Source organism: Mytilus trossulus, chromosome 14 (genome assembly GCF_036588685.1).
Source record: "Mytilus trossulus isolate FHL-02 chromosome 14, PNRI_Mtr1.1.1.hap1, whole genome shotgun sequence".
Classification (NCBI taxonomy): Eukaryota; Metazoa; Mollusca; class Bivalvia; order Mytilida; family Mytilidae; genus Mytilus; species Mytilus trossulus.
In genome coordinates this window covers 6,264,807-6,278,570 of record NC_086386.1, presented here as the reverse complement: position 1 = coordinate 6,278,570, position 13,764 = coordinate 6,264,807, and the positions used below count along the sequence as shown (strand labels likewise).

At 31.7% G+C, this 13,764-nt stretch overlaps 1 protein-coding gene across 15 annotated transcripts in view; it reads right to left on the bottom strand.

The window, feature by feature from the left end:
* Positions 1–13,764, bottom strand: part of LOC134697202 (teneurin-m-like) — a 141,050-nt gene that overhangs the window by 3,751 nt on the left and 123,535 nt on the right. For 13 of the 15 annotated variants that reach the window (XM_063559296.1, XM_063559308.1, XM_063559311.1 and 10 more), the window contains 9 exons: positions 13,597–13,737; positions 12,826–13,078; positions 12,111–12,346; positions 11,486–11,643; positions 9,718–10,792; positions 9,167–9,181; positions 6,703–7,028; positions 2,637–2,939; positions 344–1,952 (listed from right to left, as the gene is read on the bottom strand). In XM_063559296.1, coding sequence (XP_063415366.1) covers positions 344–1,952; positions 2,637–2,939; positions 6,703–7,028; positions 9,167–9,181; positions 9,718–10,792; positions 11,486–11,643; positions 12,111–12,346; positions 12,826–13,078; positions 13,597–13,737 — 4,116 coding nt within the window. The remainder of the gene's footprint in view (positions 1–343; positions 1,953–2,636; positions 2,940–6,702; positions 7,029–9,166; positions 9,182–9,717; positions 10,793–11,485; positions 11,644–12,110; positions 12,347–12,825; positions 13,079–13,596; positions 13,738–13,764) is intronic. The other 2 variants (XM_063559307.1, XM_063559306.1) reach the window with 2 other exon arrangements.

Sequence of the window (13,764 nt, the reverse complement as noted above, 5' to 3'; positions counted from 1 at the left end):
AAACCATTATAGGTCAATGTACAGTCTGAGTGGAGAACTCTTATCTTGTAATGTACAAGTTTGGATGGATGTTTCTCATATATTTTTTTTTATTGTTCTGTCATCATCATGGTAATATTTTTTGCGAAAACAATAGAAAATTCATTGAAGAGCAGCAAGTTTGAAGTAATTGATATTTGACATAGACAGTGAGAGTATAAATCAGCTAAAAATTGTTAAAACATTTCCAATTTTCATAACTATTGTATATATTTTTTGAATGAAAATTCAAATAATTTTTTTTACTATACCATGAAAAGCCTATATCAATTGTGTGTGACTAAAATCTAAATTCATGACTTACATGTAATTGGCAGGTTTTTCCTCTGAACATGTACATTTATAAGATCCATAAACCTGTAGTTATTAGTGAGAAGGGGGTTTTCTGGAATGTCTCTCAAGTTTTTCAGTACTTGGCTATACCCTGGAGAGATCCAATGACCCGTGGCAGTGTCATACACACGACTGTTTAACATCACAAGCTCAGTTACAGGGCTGTATATACCTCCTTGGAAACCAAAGACAAACTGGAATCCTGGACTGGAATCAGATTCTAGTTTCCCAAGAGGATCGTAACTCATTTTCTTAACAATACCACCATCTTTGTTAAAAATAACCAGAGGGGATCCCATGGGGTCTGTTGCTACATAATAGAAGATGTTATTACGTTCCATTCCTATAAGTTTTCCATTAGGATGGTATAAGTATTGTGACAGTTCACTGGTAGTATGGTTATAAGAGTGAGTTATCAGCAATGGTTTTTCAATGTTCATGTAGAAAAATTGTAAAATGCCACCAAAGTTATTATCCTCCATGATCAATCTACCTTGAGTGTCATAGATGTACATTCTCCTGAACGTCGATCTCTGGGATATTCCAATAAACTGTCCATTGGAGTTGAAAGTAATTTGTTGATTATGCCGTTGAATCAGAAAACCATCTTTGTCATATTTGTATTGGTAAGGTCCAGATTTCTTTAGCCGATCACCAACATCATATTCCAAAATTCTATAAGTTTCCCTCTCGGATATTTTATTGATGTTTCCATTGTTGTCATAGCGATATCTCCATGTGGACTGTCCATCCAATAAGATATCAACAACATTTCCGTTGATATCGTAGACATACTGGTAATCACTTGACATACCTTCCTGCAATCTCATACTCCAGTGATGTATTCTATTCATAGTATCATATCCAACGCTAAACTCAAGAGCCTCTTTCTCACCAAACTTATACTTCATCGCTTGGAGACGATTATAATTATCATATTCCGATGTAATGGTCATGTGACTGTCACTGATTCTTTCCGAATCAACAAGAGGCCAATCAAATTTGAATGATTTGAGAGATTTTAATCTTCCTGTGTCAGTGTCATAAGCCATATTACAAGTGGTAGTAAAGTTTTTACCAAATCGAGTCCTTATTTCAGTAAGTCTAAAATTATTATCATATGCATATGTACTAACAGCACTGAGACTACGCTCCATAGCAAAGTCAATACCATACTGACTGAAGAGAGTTCCAGCATATTCAAAATGTTCCATAGCATTGTAAGAATTCCATTTTATTTCTGCTGTTTTTAACCTTGAGATATTGTCATCATACACAAAATGAATATCTGTTCCATCAAAGTAGACGTGTTCTGGCTGAGCATACATATTGTACTTATAGACCACTTTCCTCTGTTCGCTGGGGAACAGAACTTGGAGAAGCTTACCATTGGCATCATACTCCTCAATATAGGGGTTCTCCAGTTCTGGAATATGATACAGATATCTCTGTACTCCAATGGAGGTGATCTGGTTAAAGTAATGTTTGCCCAGACCTGGTGTACGTAAGAACTTGAGATTGCCTTGGTTATCATATTCTAGGTAGTACTGTAGACCACTTGGCATTAGTATGTCTGTTGGCTGTAAATAAAACAGAAAGTAGAACATGTTACCTATTGTCATGGTAGTAATTGTGTTTTTATACATCTCTTGGGTGAGAATTATAAAATAAAGAAATTAGAAATAACGTATGCCTTGACTTTAAAGTACAAGTACCTGCTGGTAGACTGTCTGTAAAGTGAATACCAATCTCCCAGTAGTATACAAATAAAAGATTTGGATTGTCAACTTTCAGTTCATAGATCATGCACTAGGATTTAAAATATAGCTTCAAATCTTGAAGCAAAGATGATTTTAAACAGTTGATAATGTTCTGTGTTTGTCATTTCTTGCTTCTTTTTTTTCAATATTAATGTATTGAGTCTTTCAAACTTTTGGCCTTGTGTGTACCTATTGAAGGTTATTCCATGTTGTGTCCATTGAAATTGGTATAACTCATCAATGTTACACAATCATTCCAACCTAGGTATTTCATGAGTTTTTTTCTAAGAATATTCTACAATATGCATAGAACTTTTTGTTGAGTATGGATAATTTAATCCAATGAATGCTTATTTTCTTTTGCTTTAAGTCTTGATAATTTGAATGGTATATCGTAAGAAAAGAGAATTTTCATTATTACTTATGGTGTAACTATAAATACTATATCTGTCCTAACCAAATTCATACCATTATAATAAGGAAGGAAACTAATAGTAAACTAACCCTACGTCCATATCTATATCTAAAGGTATAAGGTGCTCCTGACGAGGACAACCTCTCCTGTAGGAGTCCAGCATCATTGTATATCCTCTGTTCTCTGATTTCACCATACTGCCAGTGGGATATATGTCCATCCTGACGATAGGTGATGTTTAGGGCATGATGACCATTGGCCGGAGAAAAACTTGTTGGAAGTCCAGAGTCGTCATATTGGATAGTTATAATCTCTTGTAAGTCTTTCTTCATTATTTTTTCTGTGTGAGTTTCCCTGTCGTACTGCACAGTTAATAGATTTTCACCATTTATCTGAAAAGGTAACATTTAAGATGGTTATTTACAGGTGAAATATGTATATGTAAACAGATCAAGCAAAACTGACAAACACATGTACATAGATTTTTTTATCAATTTATAGTATTCTATTTTTATAAATATATAGGACCATTCTTATGAAACGATTTTTTATAATTGAATAGAAATTGACCAAATTTCAAATAGAGATTTTATGTTCCCCATTTAAAAAAAAAACAACTCTGTATTCAATATTCATTTCCCCCCCTGCTTTTTAATGTATTCTAGAATATAATAGAAATGAATTCATTAAAATCTAAAAATATTACTTCATTTTTGTGTTTACTGAGATACAAAGTTTTCTAATTTAGAGAGAAATTTAAATATTCAGTTATTTTATTCAAAGGGAGATAACTTATAACATCACATGCAAATATTACGTGATTTTGTGGCAGTTATATGAAATCCTGTGAAACTGAAATGAAAATAGTTTTTTTTTCATATGCAGACATGCTATTTATATATGTAAAGGGGGGAATTATATTTATAGCCAGGGAAAAACCAATAAATATGGATCTATAAAATATGTAGTAACTATGCAACATAAATATAAATCTAAAAGTTTGACAAAAAAATCGTGAAAAATAGTAAATTCATGCATAACTAAATGGTTCACCCCACTCATGTGTTGGTTACCATAGTTACCCAGTACTGCAGTGCTCTGATGAGAAATCTAAAAATCTACTTGGATCTAACAATTTAAGTCACATGACTTTCAAATTATGGTATATAGAAATATGACAAGAGAGACATAAGTGTAATAGAGATAGGATATAAATAGAAATAAAAGCCAGTCAAAACTGTATACAAGAAAACAGCAAGACATGAAAAGAAGACCATGATCAGATCTTCATGAGTAAATCATAGTTGTACCAAAGGTTTCAATGCAATAAGTATGTACAGCCTGTGGAAGTGTGGAAATACTCATTTGCTGGAGAGAATATAATATACAAGCAGATGGTATGTCAATTTATATAAAGAAGTTCTATAGTATGACAGAGAGTCAGTGATATGTAATGCACAGCAGAAACATTTGGTGTCTGAAATTGTCTTTACTTGTATCATGATACCTAGATAACTTCAGGGAATATTCAAAATATGTGTACCTCTGGTTATTTGCAAGAACAAAAAAGAGAAAAAAAACCAGTTGAGCCTTCAATTTTTCTTTTTATTGTTTATGGATTAGAAATAAACTGTTTCTTTATTGAAATTCTGTTTATTAACAGTAGTAACTGATGCTTAAGGGAAAGATAATCTCGACATTTTTTAAATAAGATATTAATTTGACAGTAAACTTTAAGAATTGATAGGAATTCAGGACTGAGACATCGAGTATTTGTCACTTTCCTGATAGAAATCATCAATATAAAGCATCTGTTTATATATAGAAAAGCTAGAATATACATAAAGAGATGGAAAAGGTCATTCTCAGATGCTGGTGTGACAGAATTCTGTCAGATAAAGCTGTAACTTATTTATTTATCTGAGTATATATGTGTATGGTGAAATAAAGCACATTCTTTATATATAAATATCAGTTGTTCATTCAAAAATGTCATTCTTGCTGCTCGAATAAAGTTTACAAATTTATTATCAAAACTTACTAACAACTGGTGAACAAGTAGCTATACAATAATACAATAAACAATTAAAATGTGTTTATATAAAAAAAAATAACACTTTACAAATTTTATGCACCTTCATCAGGAATTCTCAAAGCTGAATGTTTGAAAGCCAAGAAAGTTAACATACTTAAACTGGGGAAAACTATATCACAATAAAGACCTAAAAGTAAAAGTCATGTCCATCAAAGGTCAATCTTGCCTTTGGGAGTTGCAACCATAGTTTCGTAATTATTTTTCATATACCTTTTTGTATTTAAGAATTGAATGCTCCTTTTTGTAAATTTATTGGGGTGTAAAAGCGTTGACCGAAGTACATTTTGTATGAAGCGCGGAAGCGCTTCATACTAAAAATGTGCGCACGGTCAACGCTTTTACAACCCTATAAAGTTACAAAAAGAAGCATTCAATACTTATAATTACATTTTTTTGCTATGATCACGAAAATACGAATTTTATAATTTTTGTATTTTATTCACCAGTGCACTTTATTGTGGGACCACGTGTTATCATGAATGAAAAGTTTTATTGACTGATACAATTGCTTACAGAATAACAAATGATATGCAGTTAGCCAATCAAAATAAAGTATTATACTGAAACATACATCAAATGTAATTATTAAGTATTAAAATAAGAAACAAAAATAATTTAAAAATCCAACAAAGTATTTTTGGTCTTGAAAATTAGAGAATATTTAGCTACAGATGAAAAAGAAACCATTTTTTTATTTTTAAATAAATCATGTCCCCCAGATAAAACATTTGTATAGATATATGTTTAGTCCATGTTTTGCTTTGAGCAACTTCAGATATTATAAAATCAAAACATGAAATACAGAATAGACTGAATACTCCATTAAATGAAAAACACAATAACTTACTCAACTCATAGAAAAGCAAGAGAGCACAATGTCACGAAGAATTACTGACAAAAATAAATGAATAGAATATTTCACTGAAAGAAGGGGGAGAGTTGTGTAAGATTAATGGACTTGTACAAAGAATAAACTCTTATCACATCTTGGTTTTGGTGTTGAAAGTGAAAGAGTAATGACTCAAGACAGATGTAGCTCTACATGAATAAATTGACTAAAAATAAATAAATAATTGTATATATAAATGCCATTCTAGACGGATAATATTTCTACATAAAGATTTCAGTGAGTGATGTTATTCTAATATTGTGTAATATTATTATGTATTCCTGTATACTGGATACTGTTGTTAGCTGGAACAAAATAAATTGTTCACTACAACAGTATATATACATGACAGGTATACAGTTTACAACCATCCTCTCTTGTGGAGCAAGTTGTTGTTACGGTTTTCCTGCATGCATTAAGTTGTTTTAGTCGATGGTCCACTAACAGCAATAAGAACTTTTTTAACAGGATCGGTCAAAAACAGATGTTTTTTTTATATTTGTATTGTATTTCTTTTTAAAAGATATTATAGAGACCCCAACCACATACATTAAATAAGGATGCAATGTATATATCTTTACAATTACAGACAGTGAAAACAAGTCTTATATAGTTGACATTAGTAATGTTGATGGGTTTTTTTCATACTGAAAGGCTAAACTTTTTATGTTTTGTCGAGAGTTGGTAGAATTATATTGATTTATACAATCTTCCATATTCTTTTCCAACTAACAGTTTCCGTAATAATACTCTTCAAGTTCATACAGCTTGTACTATTGTATTGTATTCAATATAAATCTGTTGATAATAATACTAAGTGTCCATCATGTTTTCATCTGTATTGCCTATAAATAAGGTACATTACCCTTTTGTATAGATACAGTAAACATATATATATAAACGTGTCTAAATTGAAAACTATGGTCAAACCTATGATTGCGTTGTATAAAAACCGCAATTTTTATACATGTGCATGTAAAACAAATTCCGTTGTAGAAGGGTCTAAAAACATATATATATATAAATATATACATACAAACAACATCTGAGGAAGTTCTATATAAAAAGACAATAAAAGCCATGAGGTTGGGGGTTCTACTAAAGATAGAAGCAGAGTGTATATAAAAGTTAGCACTGCAGGCGGGATGGACATGTAAAAGATATGACATACCAGGAGGGCTTTTCCCTTGTAATCTGCAGCTCCATGCGTGTCATGCATATTCGCATGCCGTGAGAAGGAGGCTCCTACCCTCATCCTGTTTCCAACGCGCTCAATTTTTCTTGGACGAGAGGGTCCTTTGGAAGTACGTTTATAGAAACGCCATTCCAGTTTATGGACAAGCTTCCCTGGCATAATAATTTTGCGCTTGAAGTGCATGCGATGTTGGTTTTCTAAGATTGGGTGTTCTCCTGATTCCACGGAGATAGACATGTTGCTAGGAAACACAACTACAATGGTGCCGTCTGGTAAGTAGGTCACTTTGGTCTCTGCTGGACCTGAAATAAACAATCGTAAAGTAATTAACGAAATAAAGAATAATTAAAGAGAACATTGTTATGTCAACAGTTCCTTTAGAACTACATATATGTATTTATATCTTCAATTTGCAAACATGATAATTGAATATTCTACAAAGTAAACTAATCTAATAACAAAAATTATGGAATCAGCAAAACGCCAACTTATGTTGTTTCCAACATTGTTATACTTATTCTTTATAATACTTTAAATAATCACGCAAAATTTCAAGAAAATATGAGACTGCTTGCTGTGACTTGTTTCATTGAAACAGTAAATTGCTGACAATTAATTAAACCTTTTTATTCTAACTCATGTCTGTAATGTTGTCCAGATTCCTGCATATATATTACTATTTCAGATGTATTTTAATCGCTAACCAAGACATAAGGGAACATATTTTAAACAATTTAATAGACATGGAGGAAAAAGGTCCTCTCTTTAGAAGTGATTGTTAGAGAGAATCTGGAGCATTATCTAGCATATATACTACTTAGATCGGAAACAGAAGTAGAAGAAAGATAGAAAAATAAGTAACTAGTTGTTGTATAAATAACTGTAAACCAAATAATTTTTGTTAGTGATTAATCTAACCAATTTTCGGTAGTAGCAAAATTATGTGAACATAAATTGTCCCAAATGTATATAGACTTGTTTAAGAAATTTCAATATGGAACATATACTACATTATTGTAGTAATAAATCATTATCAAAAGGCCAAAACATCTTAAGCAAATGTTAATGTTTAAAACTTTGTTCTTTCTTTATAATATACATACAAGTAAGTAGAGCAATCATGAAATAACATCGCATAATTGTACTAGAAAGGACTTGATGCCAAAAGGAGTATCCACAATAAGTTAGTTGGTTTACATTATAATGTTTTTACTCTCTCTTTGTAATAAAAAAGCAACTTTTTCAAATTATAAATAACATTTCATTGTCATATGCCTTATATATTTCTTGAAGAATTAAAACAATTTTACCCATTCTTCCTAAACCATATATATCTTTTATTTTACAAATCTATCTTAAATATAAAACCACCAGTTATATTCTTTGTATCATGCAAAAAACAAATTGTCAATGACCTTTAACCCTAATGTCACATTCCTAAAATTCTTAAAAGTTAAGATGAAAGCCATAGAACAAAATTTACATAACAAGTTAGGTCAGCCAGAAATCTGTAACATGTATGCAGTCTATGAACATTCTTGGTATATATATCATTACAAATATGTAATGTTTTGCCAACAAAAATCACGGACCAGTGCTTCCAATCATACATTTTGTAAAACTGAGCAGGAAACCAAGTTCTTTAATTGGTTTATTTCTGAGTTCAAAAATTGTGCTAAAAATTTATATGAAGCCATGTCTAGAAATGAAATTAGATATTTCCATAAGATTTTAGTTTTTAAAGACTAACTGTACCATCATTCCATGTTTCCTGCAAAGCATGTTTACTGAACCTTTGATGTGTTTCGATAATATAGTATATTCATCATAATGGATAAAAATTTGAATTATTCTTCCTGTAAGTATAACTGCATCCATAAAATTAAATGCATTAGTTTTCATCTACAGTTATTGTGTAATTTATTGAGTAAAACAGAATATCATTATACAAGTTATACAAAGCTGTGAGACTTTAGGTAGAGGCAAAGATGCTATATAGAGTGAACTAAAGAGGGATCAATGAGTTTTATTGGTAGCAAGGGGAAAGATTCAAGCTGTATGATGGAGTTCGATGACATAGTTTTATTTTTCCTAAAAATAAATTCTCATCATTTGATTGAAGTCCCGTTGTTTCTTCTTTTCCATAAAAAAAAATGTCCATTTAAGAAAGTTTACTAGAGAGTAAACTTGTATTACTGTCTAAAAGTTGGTATTGAAACATTTATAAAGTACCCAACTTTTTAAAGTTCCAAAATATAAATCACGTCTACAGAAATGAAATGAATGGCTGCCAAAATAATAAACTGCACAAAGAAGCTAAATATTTCTAGCATATCTGGTCATATTAGTACAGAGAGCAACAAGAAAGCTTTGATAGCCACTAGGTGGAGAATCTATTTAGTAAACCATTACAATCTACCAAAAATAACGAATATTTTACCGTTTTGTGTGAAAACTGAAAAATGGGAGGAAAATTATATGTAATATGCAATAGCTAAACTCTTTTATATGAAGTTGAAACTTGTATCAATATTGGATTTATAGAATTTGTTTCTTCAGGTGTTCTTTTGCAAAGTGAAGGGAAACCAAAATAGTTCTGAAATCGAACAGACAGATCTTTAACATATATTGTATGATGATTTTATAGAATTATAAAATTCCAAATTTGCTTTTTCTTACATTTGGCCTTTTTTTGTATCTCAGAATTTCCAAAACTTCCAATATTTGCATTGTTCCAACTTCTAAGAGTAAACATACATGTACTATAAATATATAATTAGAATGGTTTTGTTAAAGAAAATCTGAAAATAAAAATTCTATAGCTCGTCTAGGGGAAGTTTGATGAATACTAAACAATGAAGCACAATATAAAAGCTTGACAGCTTTTTAAATATAAACCCTTCTTCCTGCTAAATAAATAGGATTCTTAAGCATTTTATATCATTAAGTAATCAAAAAAGAAAATGTTCAAAACATAAAGCTTAATTTTACCGTGCATAGCTGATTGGACACTACCATAGGTTGCCATGGCAACAATATCTGTTCCATCTGTTGTGACATGTACAATAGATCCCGTAGTGTTGACGTCCGTTTTCAGTTCAGTTACCTCCCCTGTTGGTTGTTGAATCTCTCTCAATCGTCCCATTTGATTGTACGAGTAGATGTAGGTTTTACCGTTGGACATGAACTTTGAGATCAGAAGTTCAGAGGTCTCTGCATACTTAAAGACAGCAGTAGAATTATCTGGTGACAGGAATTTCTGTAGCTGATTCATGTTGTCCATGATTATCTCACATCGTGAATTGTCAGGTGATATAATCGTCTTAGCATGCATGGCATAGTTACGTTTAATTTCTACTTTGTTTCCGGCATCGTCTAGAATGTTTTCAAGTTTACCGTAGAATGAGTTGACGTTATATGTGAAGTTATACATGTATTGATCTGTCATGATGTTGACCGTGTGTTTATGTTGGCCATAATGATTAAAGACGTAGATCTCTTCTGTCTCAGGGGAGACAACTACATACTCTCCAGCGTTACTCTGAGGGGGGAGTTTGGACATGATAGAGAAGACACGTAGGTTTCCAGCATCTCCGATGTGTACAATGCCATCTGGTGTTACGGTAATTGAAGTTAACTCATTGAACAAGGCTTGAGCAGCAAGGGTCTCCTCTTCTTTATAACATTTACACATGATCTGTTGACAATCACATTTAGACTTGACTCCAGCAAAATGATGGATCAGACCATCGGAAGTTACCACCCTGACACGGTTAATGTGGTGAGTGTCACTTTCGACAACGTACAGCTCCCCCTGGTTACCAAACGCAAGACTCTGAGGATTGACCAATGTTACATCTGTGGCTACTCCTGATGCCTGCTCATTATCTGGCAGGACACCAGTTGGTAGAAATTCTCTGGTGTTTATTGGACAGTTGATTGGACGTCCTGCTATAGTGATCAGTTTCCTGTCCTTCGTCATTTTCATGATAACATTCTTGTCCAGAATGTGTAATGTATCATCCAGGGGATCTATTGTCAAGTCTGTCGGCCATTGTAACCGGACCTATAAATTGAATAATTTACACTATTAACATAAATATCTATGTATAATCGTTATCTTATGAAGCAAATAGATTTGTATATTTTTTTTCATATACATTTTTTAACTAATTTTAGAAAGAAAACCTGTTTAGAAAATCTGGAGTTTATTCTTTAAACAAAATACAACAAAATTTAAACAGTTGTATTTGATTTTGATAATTGGTTATCATCAAGTTCTAATCTTCCTAAAATGACATAGTCTGTACCAACTTCTTTTACTTTAGAGATAAAGGGAATTAACTCTAATGAAATTCATTTTAAAGATACATTGTGTAATTCATTCTGCAACATAACCACACAAGAATAGTGTAGAAGGTTTAAAAAGTACAAAATACACAAAAGCAAGAAAAACAAATAGCACCAAGTTAATTGCTGTATGTCTGCTTGTAATATGATAAATGAAGTGTTCTGTGTATAATATGATGGGGTGTATAATATCTGACTTACTTCATGTTCAACTAACTGAAACAAATATGGTCAATTATAATAATCATTGCTGATTGGAATCATAATGCAATATTAAATTCTATGTACAAAATAACAATATTCCAAATCCATTTTTCATTTAAAAGATTGGTAAATATACAACATTACATTATTTTTATATTTGTCTCTTTATCGGAGTTTGATTATAAAATACATTTATAATATGTACCTTGTCTGCAGGTTGACTGGTTCCACAATCCATAGGTTCCCAGGCCATAGACTGAGCTTGGGAGTCTATCAGTGTATGGATTTTACCATCTGGTGTAATCTTACGAATGTTCAAGTTGTCAGCTACATATATGATTCCATCCTTACTGATAGCAATACCTATAATCAGAGAAGATATGTTTATCAAACAGGTACAATTGTAAGAAAGTATTGACAATTTTTGCACATCCAAGTCTATTTTTTCTGGACAAAGGGATATAACTCCAGATAATTTTGACTTTTTTTTTTAAACTAAAGCATGAGTAAAACTATTATAAACTGTGAGTTTAAGCATGATATTTGTCAATTTTTTTTTCATTCCATCGACTTTTAAACTGATTTTACTTACTTTTTATCACAGTTTACTGTTGGTGAAATAGTAACAATGCCTTTTATTTCTTTCCTCAATTTTTCTTTCTATATTTAGTAAGCCAATGTAGTCATGTTTGGAGTGTAAATTATATATGTATTTGTTCAAGCCTCATTTTGGTGTAATTTGTCAATGAAGTCTCCCTTTGGCACTCACTATAGGTAAATAATTTCTCACAGAAAGCTATACTTTTGAAGGTTATTGTAAAGTACTTTACCTTTAGGTCTGACAAGTCTTGCATCTTTTGCTAGTTTGCCATCACCACATTTATCCAAGGCCATTGGAGGACATTCCTCCCCAGTACCTGCTACCACCTCAAAGTTACTCTTGAGATCTTTGACTGGACCCATGGTAGCTATTTTGATGATGCGGTATTTCATGTAGTCTGAGATGTACAATCTACCATCTACAGGGCTGACAGTCATGTAGGGCTTGTGAGATGTTGATATAGAACTTAAATAATAATATTCACATCACTTTATAATCTAGTGTTTTAATCAAAATAAAGGTTGCATGAACATAAAAAATTATGAAAATCCATCACCATAAATGTCATATGATATAATCTAAAGAACAAAATAAGATTTGTATAAAGGGAAAAGGTTTTATTCATTATTGAAGGTTTCTGGTGATCTACAGTTGTTTGAATCCTCACCGTTTGGTCTCTTGTGGTGAGTTGTCTCATTTGGCATCACACCACATATCCTTATTGTAATAAATGACAACCATGGTCTCTTTGCATTTAGTAAAAGAACTCATATAACAATCTTAAAAATATATCCTTTTCATAATCTTCAACATATATCTCATGAGATATCTAATAATCATTGCTACAACCTAATAATATGAAGACGGATATTATTCATCATTCACTACAATAAAGTCACTTTTTGACAGCACAGCTATCATTTGACTAATATTTGAAGCTGTACCTTGTTTCCAATATGCTAGCAATATCATCTCTGCCTGGAGTAACTTTTCTGATAAAGTTATGGTCCCAGACGTACAAACTTCCATCTCGCCCACTTGCCATTGCTATAGGCAACAGTAAACTGTTATCGAGGGCTCGCCCATTACACATGTCACAGTCTGGTTTCCTTTGTTGACCGTTACCAAGGATATTAACAAGTTCCTGGGGTTTCTCCTTCAGGTAAATATTGGTTCCATCACCTTTGTGTAAAATACCTATAAAAAAAATGAATAGCAAACATTAGCTCATATCAATAATTTAGTTGTTTAACACAAAGTATTCACCTTAAATTATCAAAATTTAAGATTTTTAAGAGTCATTAACTTAATACAACTACACAGATGTAGTCTTCCTTTCCAGTTAAATTTTCAGTTCGACACAAAATATGTCTGGTCTACATTTCTAAAAAAACATATTGCTAATTAATATGTTCTTCATCATTCCTGAAGTAGGCATCTCATTTATACAACAAATGAAAGTTTTTAACAACCTTGACTGGCTATATAGCCCTTGCATTATGTCCGCTGCTTGATTGAGTTTTTGTTTGATTTATATATGTATAGTATAAACTCTTGTATTCTATGCATGCATTAATTGAAATATATGCATTTATTTATGTGGTTTTTGTTTTGTCAATTCTTAAAAGCTTACCAGGGCTAATGTTACAATTCTTTTGTATATTCTGACTTATGACATAATTTATTTGGAAATTTAAACATAAAATAACACAAACCCTCTTGGAAATTATAAGTATGATGTATATCTAAGTTCCATCCACCGATTCCTGATGATGTCATATCAAATCCACTCATGGTTGTACTACGGACTTCCCAGAATACATAGTCACATCCTGTATACTTGTAACCAACGTGTACTGCAATATAATGGTAATAATACAAAC